At 41.5% G+C, this 13487-nt stretch overlaps 1 protein-coding gene across 2 annotated transcripts in view; it reads left to right on the top strand.

The window, feature by feature from the left end:
* The first annotated feature begins 4 nt into the window (after window positions 1-4).
* The window catches only part of LOC113148302 (mitochondrial import inner membrane translocase subunit tim16-like), a 95268-nt gene continuing 81785 nt past the window's right edge, over window positions 5-13487 (top strand). The window contains exons 1-7 of one of the 2 annotated variants that reach the window (XM_026340154.1): window positions 5-184; window positions 1867-1963; window positions 2219-2299; window positions 2635-2705; window positions 3743-3929; window positions 4989-5065; window positions 9389-9439. In XM_026340154.1, coding sequence (XP_026195939.1) covers window positions 125-184; window positions 1867-1963; window positions 2219-2299; window positions 2635-2705; window positions 3743-3929; window positions 4989-5065; window positions 9389-9439 — 624 coding nt within the window. In that variant the 5' untranslated portion in view covers window positions 5-124. The remainder of the gene's footprint in view (window positions 185-1866; window positions 1964-2218; window positions 2300-2634; window positions 2706-3742; window positions 3930-4988; window positions 5066-9388; window positions 9440-13487) is intronic. The other variant, XM_026339999.1, reaches the window with a different exon arrangement.

Consider the following 13487-nt stretch of genomic DNA (forward strand, 5'->3'; position numbering starts at 1 on the left):
AGCAAAGCGAACAGACACCGCGCTGCAAACCTGAGCTGTCAGCTGCAGCCGGAGCCCCGAGCCGAGCCGCAGCCAGCTCGACAGAAACACCCGGAAGGCACGAAAGTCAACCTGAGAGGGCAGCATGAATCGCTTTAAGACCTCCAAATTCAAAAACACCACTCCGAAAATTGCCAAGAAAGACGTGAGTAGCCCTCACAGCGTGTCTGTAGAGCCAGTTTGGTTTGTGTTGCTAACATTAGCCGTGCTACTAAAGTGGTGTTTTGGGGGAACGCCTGCCTGTGTGTGCAAGGGATGTTGAACTTCCGGCATCTGGAGGGCTGCATAGTATTGAGAGAACTACACGGATATCTGAATCCACACACGTAAACACATGCTTTTACTACAAAATCAAACAAAACGACAGGTCGAGCCATGCGGTTGCATAGGACTGCTAGCCTGCATAGGATGTTGCAATGACGCCCCTTACAGTGGTGTCACAGCTTACAGAGTTTTGTCTTCTGTTGTGCTTCTCGACTATAATATTGGATTGCACCGTGATTTGATTGCACGTTTAGTGTCTGCACAGATTTTCTATGAGTGAAACATAACGATTTGAATAGGAGATGTGATAAGTGACTCTATAATGAAGCCTCTCTGTCAGAGATAACTGCAAAGGGCGGCGTGTCTGAACTGGACTCATGGTCTTAAATAAAAATTTCACATTTCTATCGTTCTTTGGATGCATTTGTTTTAAGTTGCAACCCCCTTTACTGAGATGTATTATGTAATCCTCTACCCTGCCTTGCATGGACGGTGCATGATCCTGATATTGCTGCAGTTTCACAGCAGGTGGTGCTTTGCTGCTGTCAATGTTAAACTAGTCCTGTATTCAGTAATGGATGTGCATGATTGTGTTGAAGTCATATGACAGGAGCTCTCAAGCACCGTATAAAAGAGAAAATGGTAAACAGGTTTGTAGGGCTTGCGAGAACCACAATAAAGATTAGCTCCTCCTTAGAGGATCCCGAACAGCTTGTGTATTCCACATGATGTGAGAAAGTAGTTTGGGAATCAATTCAGTCAGCTCTCATTTGGAAGATAGCATTATAGTCCCCTGAAAACAGTCTTTGGTGCCTCAGCTCTTTGTAATCATGAGCCTGTATCTTGATTCATAGCAGAAGGTGTTTGTTCCTAATTGTTAACAATAAGAAAACACTTAAATTGAGAAGAAATACAAACCAGATCTTGCGCATGTTGATCCATAATAATTTACGAGGATGCTCCAGATAGACATTGTCCCTGGATATGTAAAAGGATTTTGCAAGAGTAGACATGTTTCAGGCACATGCAGAATTTGTTAAACCGGTAAAATAGATGCACACTTTTGAAGTGAGCTTTGAAGCGCATGGGTGCAAAAAACGCTATTTCTAATGAATTCCTGTTTTATAATTATGTATAAAACTCTAAAAACTGTTCGTCATAGTTGCTCTCTACCAGTTTTCCGAGGATTAGCACAGCAGTAGTTGTTGGAGCATGTTGTACAGACACTCTGTCCTCTTGCTGCTTTTGCCTTGTTAAGGTTATGAAAGAGGCTTTAAGAGTTCTCTGCTGTGCAGAGCTGGGAGCCTTTGCACTTCCTCAAAACGTACTCATTCAGAGACACTTGTGCTCTCAGCTAGATCCTTCCTGTTTATGTCTTCCTTTAATTCTAGTTGTGACAGCAACTTGGTTGTGTTCACTCCTATGCTACAACTGTGTGCGGTTTGTTGATGTGGACATATTAATTTCCATTACAGTATGCTGCCAGTGTCCTGTGTGAATTATTATGTTTATGTTTCACACACTGCAAACCACTTATTGTTCCTCCTCTGTCTTTAAATGTAGGAATGGATCAACAATGTTCGTGCTGGTTCCTTCTCCTGTCAGGGGAACCACATCAAAGCCAACTCCAAACTTGTGGCCTTCAATACAGAGCAGGCTGGTAAGGCTATGGATATGTGGTCAGTAGCTTGATTCATGCAGACAGAAGGATCCCTTGTGTACAGTTGTTTTTCAACAAGTCTCTACACCCAATCATTCAGAATATGGAGAAAACCGAATCAAGTTAAAATTAAATGAAAAGTGGAGCCAAAAAAACAAAAACACTCCTAAGACAAGCAGAGCATTTCACGGAGAGCAGGATGTTATTAAAATGTTACAGATGCCTGTTTGTGTTTGATGTTTTCTGTGTCTACAGGTGGAGGAATGCTGGGTCTGACCTCAGTCAAACCTGGTTCAGATGGCCAGTGGACAGTCGCACAGATCTCCTGTCATTCTGGTACTTTTTCTTTATACTGTTTTTAGACCTGTGCGTCTCTCCCAGGTCTCCTTCTCTTTGCATTACTGCAGCCTAGTACAGACACTAATGTGTCTTTAAAACCATCACTTGAGAAATGCAAATTAGTTTCCTTACAAATGTAATTATTTATTATTATTTAGTCACTTGAAAAAGCTTTTAATTTAATTACAAGGTACAAAGACAGGCAGGGTAAGTGTTAGGAAGTAGACCCCTACTGGAGGTAGGCCACAGCTGGAGGGACGTGATGTTACTCCTACACTATCCAGCCACTGTGTTATTTTTATTTTCTGTTTATTTTCCTTCCTCTCTGCCAGATCTAGTGACTGACATGGACTTTTCTCCTTTTGATGAGAGTCTCCTGGCAACATGCTCTGGTGATGAAACGGTGAGCTCCCCATTTACTTTGAGATGTTGGTTCTTTCCTTTTCTCTTTCTTTGTATTGATCTCACTCTGATGCTCACTTCCTTTTTGGGTTTGTTGTTCCTGGCATGGTTTTAAATGTGAAATGAGTCTCTCACATTTTCTAATTCAGACAGTTTGAAGACTCTCAGCACATTATCCTCAGCCAAAGGTGCCCTGGCTTCCAGGAATCTGCTGAGTGTGGCCCTGCATCTTTAGACTCAGCAGTTTCATATACCATAGATACCTGTGTAAACACATGACTATTGCTACACACACACACACACACACACACACACACACACACACACACACACACACACACACACACACACACACACACACACACACACACACACACCTCACAGTGGTCTGCAGATACTGGGCATTTTAAGTTCTTTCTTATTATCTAATGCCAACAGCACCAATTGTTTTACTAGCTTGTGGTGCTGAGCAAGTTAAATAAGGGGGAAATATGTCTCAGGGGATGTTGTATTACTGAATTAAAACCATTATCATACAGTTTCCCTTCATCTGCTTTTTTATATGACAGCCTCAGCCAGAAATCCAAACCTGACCTGGATGTAGAGCCCTTTGCAGGTAGCCTCAATACCTATTTTGAGGATTCCTTTTATTCAGGACTTTTGAGATAATTCATCTTTTTCCTCAAAGGACCTCCTCATCCACATTTTAGGTCACTGCTGTAATTGTCTCACTCCCAGCCTGCTCCATCGAGGAACATTTAAGTTGATTTAAACTAGCTACAATCAGCAAATGGGTTTGTCATGCATGTTTTGTCTGGTCTGCCAATAAACACACCTATTTGATCACAAGCAGTTTCATACATTTACATTCAAAACTACAGTTATTTATTAAGGTTTGAGGACTGTTTCTTTCAGAGTGGAGGCAGGAAAAGTTTTGCTGGTTAGACATATAACGTTTAATGTTTAAATTGGAAACTTTTAAAGTGTAAGTGACCCTGGCCATTCTTCTCCCCCCCCCCCCCCCTTATGTGTGTGCAGATGAAGCTGTGGCATTTGTGTGATCCAGAGCAGGAACAGCCCAGCAGTCCAGAGCTGACCCTGTGTCCAGGCCAGGGAAAGCTGGAGCTGGTGCAGTTCCACCCCACCTCCTCTGACTTGCTGGCTGTTAGCACCTCTAAGTCTGTACTCATTTGGGACACCAGTCGCCGGGATGCACCGCTAGCAGGTAGCAACAAGAGCTGTACATTTCATTAGGTGCACAGTTCAATTTAAAGCACATGTCTTAAATATGTACTTTGTCAGAGTCTTTGTCAAACATCCTACACTGTGTGTTACATGTAACATTTCAGTCTCTGTCGTCTGGTCTTCAAGTTTTGTTGTGGCCTGTTTTGATTCTATGTGTAACATGAATATATATTTTCAGTGGAGTGTAGTGGTTGGTTTCTTTTTATTTTTGTTTGGGACTGTCTGACTGTCACTGCCTACGTTTTACAGCCCTGTGGCTCTGTCTAAGTGCCGGAGCAGCAGAGGTAATGTTTTGATTTGCAGTCCTGGTCCCAGTCTTCCCAGACTGGCTTCAGGATATAGTCACTATCTTCTGGCCTCACCCCCGACACACACAAACACTGCCCCCCCCCCACCCATTCCATGACAGCTGGCCTGGCTGCTGCTGCTCGCTGCTGTACCTCCCCCCCACACTGTCTTCAGTCACCCTCATTCATATGTGTTTAAGGACTGATTCAATATATTTGAATGAGAGCGTGTTTGGGTTCTTGTCTTTGTCTTTGCTGTTTAAGTTGATGTCGCATCACCATTTGTTTACCTGTCTTAACAAGTGCACCTCTCATTTCTTTTCATCTGTTTGGTGTCATGGTGGAACTGAACAATTCATACAAGCTGTGCTGTGTTCACATATGGCACTGTCGTGCTCATAATCCTCTCACCTGCCTAATCTGTAAGGACACATGGTCCATTCTTTGGTGTGAATCATCATTGTTTTGGTGTTATTCAGCATTTTCTGATTTCTCTGTGGTGTATTTATTGTACTTTATTTCTCCCCTGCATTTTTCCTGCTGTACCCTCATTGCTGTGTGTATTCTTTTCTTTTATTGTCTTGTCTATGTTGTGCTGTCATTCTGCAATTTATTATTTGTATTATCACATATATTATTTTTTTAAAACTCTTTTTTCAACTTTATTCTTACTTTTTGTGTACAACATGACCATAATGTTACTAGTCCTTTCCTCTTCTTGTGTCTCTTAATTATGATGTGTGTGTCTGCAGCTCTGGAGCCGCACAGTGACCAGCTGCAGAGTTTGAGCTGGAAACGGGACGGCTCCTTGCTGGCTTCCTCCTGCAAGGTGAGGACAGAGTGCCCTGCACCAGATGTACATTGCGATGAACCTGCATGGGCTCACCTTTTAATTTTAAAGTGAATATTGTCTTTAGTTGTACTTTGCTAACAACTTTATATCTGCATGAATCACAGTGTGATTGCTGTTGCAGCATTAAGTGACCACTAGATGGAGCCAGCATGCCTCATATTGGACACTGCTGCTCTGTATGGAGTTTATTTCATTGGCATAGCTGTTAGTGATAAGGTAATTAGTGTATGTTGATAAGTTGTTTAAATGTTTAAAAGGACTCTGAAGAAGCTCGAGTTTGTTAAGTTTGAAATTAGTCATAAAAATAAAAACTTTATTCGAATATGCATCCATAAATCTACATTTAATTTTCACAGTGTATAAACCTTTTCAGTATGGGCGTTGACCTACATTTTTTTTGTTCTTTACTTCTAATTTATTGGCTTTATTTCATCAAACTCTCAACTAGCTTTAATGCTCATAAAAAGGTTTAAGATCACATATATAAAAAGAATAAACTTGGAAAGCCCTATGAAATAAATAATGCAATAACCAGTTTTATTATGAAAAATGTGATGACAATGCAATTTAAAAAAATCTAAACTACAGTTGATGTAGATCTTGAGGAGTGTATATGGCCATTAAGGAATTAATAAGAGCACTATCCTGCGTGCGAGGGAAAAATCCATCAGGGTGTTTTGTTTTTTTCTTGACCACACCTGTCTCCACTCCTACACCTCACCTCTGAATGCCCCTTTGAACCTTTGCATCCTCTCGTGCAAGTTTGTGTCTAATCAGGAACTGCTGACCGTAATTCTTTTGACATGTACAGTAGTTTTTTTGGCACATAGGGCAAAATCTAAGAGGAGAAAAAGTCTTCTGTGTTTTTATGCATGTGTGTGCCATCAGGAAATAATCACAGAGCTTAAAGGGCTTTCCATTATGTTGTTAATATTTTGTGTAGGAGGAGGAAGAGGGAGGTGGTATGGGTTTATGAGCAGGGGGCAGAGAAAGTAGGAATTTATGAGTTGAGGTGGAACTGCTTCATGAGCATATTTGGTTTATAGGAAGATCTGGAGGTGTTTCAGTGGAGGTGAACATAATTCATTTCCGAGTTTTACCTCCGTACTAGGATGAATTTCTCAAGGGATTTGCATCCATTCTGATACCACACATAGACTAATGGATGTGAAAATGATACAAAAGTCCTTTTGTTCATTCTTTGGACAATACATGATGAGTTAACTTGTGCTTGAAATCAAATTAGGTTTGACACAAAAATCTACCATGTGTGTACTTAACAGGTCTGATCTGACAGTCAAATCCCAGTTGTTTGTCTTTACTCTGACATGCAACAAATTACTCCACCCTTCACAGGCTGTGTCCACATCATGACATTTACCTTGACAAGATAATCATCCTCACCTAAGCTACCATCAGCCTCAATTCAGCCTGAAAGAACAGGTCGCCTGGAAAGAAAGCGAGTGGGGGGGGGAAATGTGAGCCAAGATCAGAGCTGGGGGCCTCCTAGGCTCTTGCCCTGTTGGGCTCTGGTGTCATTTAACCCAAAAGGCCCCTTTCAATCGCTTCAATCCATCTTATTAAAGCAAATAGGGCCTGCCAACATGTGGGTCCAATCCCCAGACCATCCCATTGGATAAACACTGGGCTAGGATGGGGGGAAGGTAAAAGGGAGACCACCACTCTAAAGAGCAAAAGTAGCATGACAGGCCTCGTTTGGAGTTGGGGCGATGTATATTTATGACACACCTGGAGAGAGAAAAGCACCATTCGGTGTAGGGGAAGGAAATCCACAGGTAGAATGAGTGGAGTTGAGTAAAGTCTGTGTTTATCCAAATGATGGATGGGACAGGGTGGTATGTTGTTTAGAAGGTGTTGCTGGATTTATGTTCCACCGTCCACCTTGAATTTTAAAAGTCATTTTCTAATAGTACTCAATACCATATTTCTCAGGGTAGAAGTGTTTGATAAAAGCATCTTGCTGTGTCAACTTGACAATCGCAACATGATTTGACAGCGGTAACCGTGGGAGACTAGGAACAGGAGGCTGGCAGTGCAGTGTGTTTGATGAGTGAAGAGAGCATCTCTGGCTGAAGATTCCCAGCGACTCCGTGTGTTTGCATACACGTGAAAGTTGTGAGCAGTGAAAACTTATTAACAGCAGCTTGGGAATGAGGCTCTGTCACTTTGATTAAACAGCTGCTGTTTTAGCACACACACACACACACACACACACACACACACACACATATCCATCCAAGCCTTCCATCTGTACATTTATGAGTTGTGGTGGTGTGTGTTTTTATACGAGTTATTGTTGTAGGCTTTACAGAGTGTGTTTGCTTGCTTGATTTTGTGTGTGTGTGTGTGTGTGTGTGTGTGTGTGTGTGTGTGTGTGTGTGTGCGTGCATGGTGTTTGTGCGCACACGAAGGCCTATCATTTGTGTGTTTGCACAGCCAGATAGTTTCCTCTCACATATGTTGTTGTGTGCACTACAGCTATGATGATATACCAGTGAGTATATACAGTAGGTAGGTGTGTGTGTGTGTGTGTGTGTGTGTGTGTGTGTGTGTGTGTGTGTGTGTGTGTGTGTGTGTGTGTGTGTGTGTGTGTGTGTGTGTGTCTGAGGTGAGGGAACAAAGATTGGCCACTGAGTATACAGCTGCAACAATTACTCACTTAATAGAAATATATTGTGCAATTAATAGGGCAGTCAAATAATAATAATTATTAATAATTAAATAAATAATTTTGTCTTTTATATAACCAAAAGTACACAAAATATGCTAATTTTAGTTTTTATAATTTGAAGCTTTGACATATGTGATAGTAAACTTTGTTCATCTGAGTTTTAGACCAGTGCTGACACAAAACTAGAAATTAGGAGGTCTTATTTTGGGCTGTGGGAATTATAACGAGGATGTCATTCCATTTTTGACATTTTATTGACAAAATGATTCATCGGTTAACCAAGAAAATAATCTGCCAATGTTCTTATGATGAAAATAGTAGTTAGTATCAGCCCCTTAGCCCAAAATAACAAGTTGGTGAGTTTATCAAAGAACATTTACCGGAACCTGTGTGTTGGCTTAAAATGTAGGCATTTTAGCAACAGGTGGGCTCGAACCCATCTCACACGAGAAGGGAACGCCTATTTGTGTCTGTGTGTTGTTCTTGCACTGTTCTCTGAGCCTTTCGCTTACACCAAGTCACAGAGACCTGAAGACACAACCTTGGGGCATCACATTTGTGGGTGGGCTACACAGATACACTCCTATACACACACAGATAGGGGCAGGAAAATAAATCCCTGTTTGCTATTGGAGCTAATAAACAGCAAATAATTCCCCTCCTGGATGGGGAGGGGAGAAGGGTGAAGAGAAGCTTAAACTCAAACTGATGATTTGGTTCAGGGAGATAGAAATGTTATGTTGTGAGCGTCTGAATGCTGTGTAGTGCCCCAGTGAATGTCACTGTCAGCCTCATGATTCCCTCTGACATGTATATGTTAGTTAACTGTGTGTGTGGTTTTAGCCTTAGCTTTTATCCTCATTGCCTGCTCTTCTGCTCTTTATGTCAGGCTGCTGCTGTGATCTCGGTCACACAGCAGTATTGAGTGACACGGCTGCAGACACATGTCCCGGTCACAGCCTGATCCCATTAGGCCCAATTTCCTCTCAATCATGCAGAAGCCTCTGTGATTGGATGCTATGACTGATGCCGAATGCATGTTTGGACTGGCCGGGGTGAAGGCACATGAGGCCGTGGAAAGGTCACTGCTGACAATGAATCAGTGAGATAACACTGATAAAGGAAAGCTTCAGAGAACTTGTGTTGTTCTTTACCTGAGTTATACTGAGGGGGAGGCACTCTATAAAGGTGCTTTTAATATTTTTACGCTTTCATGTATCAGTTGTCCATAATTTTTAATAATGATTGTAGCTGAGTCATTCTCTTCCTCCTTACTTTGTGAGAATTGTAAATCTTGCTCTTTACGCCTCATGTTCATAATGTTTACTAAAAAAAAAACAAAATCAAAATAAAACATAGGCTTTCCTTACAGCCCTTGCATGTTATTTTTATTTTTATTACTTAACTTTGCATGCTTTCCATATTCTGTAGTTCACCAATGAGATTGAAAATAAACCAAAATGTCAGTAGACCTGATTTAAAACAAAGGATTTTTGAGCTCAGTTGGCTTTAAACTGTTTTATAACACTGTATTATATATCTTAATGTTAATCATTTCCAGCTCTTTTCAGTTCAGTGATGTTTCTTCTCCCTCTCTGTCTGTGTAGGACAAGATGTTGCGCGTCTTCGACCCCAGAGCTCAACTGACACCTGTTCAGGTGAGTCTACGTGTTCACCACATTGCCAAAACAAGGAAATCAAATGCAGTTTTCCAGCTTAGAAGTAGTTTTATTTAGTACAGACACAACCTGAGGCGACGCTGTTTAAAGTAAAGAAGCCAATGTGTGCAAAAGAAACTATATGTCTAGTCCCTGTCACTGCAGATTGTTTTTTCCATCACTACATCTTGTGATAAACATGTTGACGTTAACCCAGAGAACTCACCACCGGCCGCTCATATGGTATTGATTTATGTTGGTGCTACACAAGTTGCAGTCCCTTCACTCCTCTTCCCACGGGTACCCATCCCACACTGAACTGGTGTGACCATGAACGTCTCCGCTCACACCACTAACCTTTTTTTAACTCCCTTATTGGAAATCTCTCACCAATGACAACCATGAGCCAATACGTAGCAATGAGGAAGTGGAGTGGTAGAGCATTTGTTTGTTGAAGGAAGATGAAGATGAGGGGGTGGTGAGTGCAAATATTCTCACACATTTCAGTGTTGGACCTCCCAGGGTGTTCTAATTACCGAGATGCTCGGTGTGCCTCGGGCTGTGGGCCTGCTTATTTGTAAATATGAGGTATCCTGTAAAAACACTACATGCCACAGCAGATTAAATATTAGACCGCAGAAATACCTGGAAGGCACATCCCCTTGTATGGAAAGGAGAAGGAGGACTGCATAGTCCTGGGTTGGTGCATGTACCCCCCATATGTGTTGTTCTGTGTGTCTTTGGAAACGTTTGACACCTTTTATAAAAGGCGTACTGTTTGGGACGCATGTGTTGTCATTGACTCTGACAGGCTGTAAAGAAAGGTACATGTAGATTATTTTCTCTGTGGCACACTTACAACTGAACGCCTTTACATCACAGAGTGCGACGACAGTGTTTCTGTTTGCTTAAGTAACCTGAGCTGACTCTCCAGTGTTTGAACCTGGATGTTTACATCAGGTGTGTCACTTTTGAAGTCCCTTTTAACACATTGCGTGAGCATGTTTGAGTGTTCTGCATTGCAAAGGCCCTTTCTGTCTCTTTTTCACCACAATGCAATGGGGGACATCCAGCACAATTTTTCAGCAGTGATCCAAATAGCTCGAATAAATACTATTCCAGATCCTCAGCCAGTCACTGTGCTCTGTTTAACAAATGACTTCAAGTAATTGAAATAAAATTGCTATTTAAATCACTTTGCGCAGCCAAAGGGTCTCATTACTTTAGAATGAATCAGTGTTGGGTTGTCTGTATGTCTGCAATGGCGTCTCCAGTAAGAGATCAGTGGTTTCTGGTAGTGAGGATGTGCTGCTGGGACATTCCAGCCAAGTCTATGGCAATTTTTTTACTTTATTAGATAGTAGACAGCGGTGAGCAGCAGGCCGTATTTGGGAGAACGGAGGGGAAAAATAGAAGTGACAAAAGTCTGAGGGCAGATTGGAAGCCAGGAATGTGTTTTAAGTTTCAGCTAATTGGTTTATATTATGCTTGAGAGCAGTGGTTCGCAAATCCAGGGCAGTGTGTGGTAGTATGCATCTAAGTACTATACTAATTCTTAAATACAGTTTTAAGGTACTTTTACTTAAGTATTTTAGTTCTAAGCTACTTGATACAACTTATTTTTTTATTACAAATATATATATATATATATATATATATATATATTTTTTTTTTTTTTTGTTTTTGTTTTTTTTTTTTGCAGCGTTCTCATTTATTATAATTCTATTATGACTACTTTCTAGGGCTGGACAGAGAGTGGGAAAGTGTAGCAGAGCACAGTAGAGCAGGGAGTGGAAGGGCTGGCTGGAGACTAGCGCTATCTTAAGTAGGATATTGTAGTCCTACTTTGTAGTCCTACTTTCAGTGGGAAAATTTATTTTTTTCTGCCATAATTTTATTTGGCAGCAATAGTTACTGTGCCTATTTCAGGTTTTACATATAAAATATGATTGATTTATAAAATATTCATTCTTGCAAATCACTGAATCATCTCTTTTGTGCACTCTCTTTCACTTTACATGTCATTTTCAAATTTGGAAAAGGCAAAGGCCAACGAGACAACTAACTAGGACCTTTCTATTCCTCTAAATGTTAGCAAAATTGTCCATTTAAAAATGGCCAGAGGTATAAAAAAAAAAAAAGTTGCTTCAGGTTTCAGGACTATGTGGATACTGGACACGGTCAAGCAAAGTCTACCATCGTCTTTCGGTGTTTTCTTTTTCCTCTTTCTTCCCGACTCTCTTATTAATTTTCTTGGTCTCACTGCCACAGAACGGAGGCCAGAGTAGTGCAGAAGCCTGAGTCAGCACGTTGTTCTCTGCAGCACTCCACACATGGCCTCACCACCTCAAACCAAAGTTAGGATCCAGATCAAAGTCATTAGAGGGTTGAGCTTCCCTTTTTTGTGTTTTTGTTCTCCCTCCTCCAGTCTATCTCAAACACACGAGTTCCTGCTTTTAGAAGAGAGGGAGCAGAACCTCACCCTCACAGCCTTCAGATGTGCGAGGCTCTCCCTCTGGAGAATGGGGGAGCCACTGCCACTTTTATTTCCAACCCTATCTGCTGAAGCAGAGTTGGAAGGGTGCAGGCAATTTGTTCTAAACCCCCTTAAACGTGATGTCATTTGAATATTGATGAGTGTGAAGCTTTAATGTCCACAAATCTTCAGGAGAAGTGAGGGTATATTCAGGCATTCCACTTCGCTTTGATTTGTTATTCTTGTGTACATCTAAAAATGATCTGGGATTAAAGGCATGGGTTGAGAATTATGTTTTGCATGTCACATGTACGTTCATTTGATTATTTCTATCAAGGGTGCTTTAAGCAAGAGGGTTTCTGAGGACAAAGGGGAAAAAGTAACACCTGCTGTCTGTTGGTTATCTGAATTGGTAATGCTGGTTTATAGTCTGTCAGAGCTGGTTTGTTAGACATGTAGTCTGACTGTGTCGGACATCAAGTGTGTATAGCTGATTTGAATGGCTGCATGTACTGGATATATACAGTTGTATATATGAAATGTATAATTTAAAAAGTGCCACAAACAATTGTGTCTAACAAATAAAAAAGGGAGCTAGAGAGACAGTTCCTCGGATTTGCCTTGTCTATATGTCGCAATATCAGTTGACTAATGGGTTGATTTGTTGTGGGAGCCTGGAAAAAACATGTAACCCCATTTTGTTTATCATGTATTTGCATTTCGGTGGATAGCAATCACTGGTAGATCATAAACTTGAACCACAATGGGCAATTTGTTATTCAGAACCAGTTCAGTGAAAATGTATGCACTGTTTCTTTGGTCTCCCTTATTTATAGAAGTGAAACATCAGAGGTTGTACTTGGTATCGTGTATTTGTGCCAGTCTACCACAGGTATTTTGAGTCTATTGCCTGTTTTCCAGTGGCTGCTTGCTTATCTCATTTGGCAATGACGTGTCTATGCGCCCTCCGTCCCATGCCATGAGTTGGGACATTGCTCATTTGTCCACTGGTGTCCTGGTTGCACTCATTGTGGAGCAGGGCTGGCTCATCCCTGTGGCCAGCACTGAACTGGGTTCTCCCTTAGCCAGGTGGGGTAAATATAGGCCCTAATTACAGCCCTGCTCTTGCTGTATTTATGGGAAATAAGACTGTGCAGGGTAATTAAGGTCTTGGACAGGAGGAGCAGTATATACTGCATCTGTAATCAGTGCTAGAGTGTATCTGTGTGCATGAGCATGCAGACAGTTGTATTTAGGTAGTTGGCACAGTTGGTGAGACTGTTTGTCTGTGCGTGTGGCAGCTTTTTGCTATCCCACCACTGAAGGGCTGAGGATTGAATTTCAGAGTTGAATCTTGCTTTGTTGTGTGTTTTGTGTTTTCACCTGGCTTTTTCTTCTTTCTGACACATACCACCCTGGACAATTAGTCTTTGAACTGTTCCACTCAGGGAAAACATTGGGAGCAATAAAGACCTCTACCAGTTAACACAGGAACAGCCTCTTTCCAGAACTAGTTCCTCTTCCTAAAAGCTGAACGGTACAGTTGACCCAACCAGACCCCACACTGTTCAC

Source organism: Anabas testudineus, chromosome 8 (assembly GCF_900324465.2).
Source record: "Anabas testudineus chromosome 8, fAnaTes1.2, whole genome shotgun sequence".
In the NCBI taxonomy this organism is placed as follows: domain Eukaryota; kingdom Metazoa; phylum Chordata; class Actinopteri; order Anabantiformes; family Anabantidae; genus Anabas; species Anabas testudineus.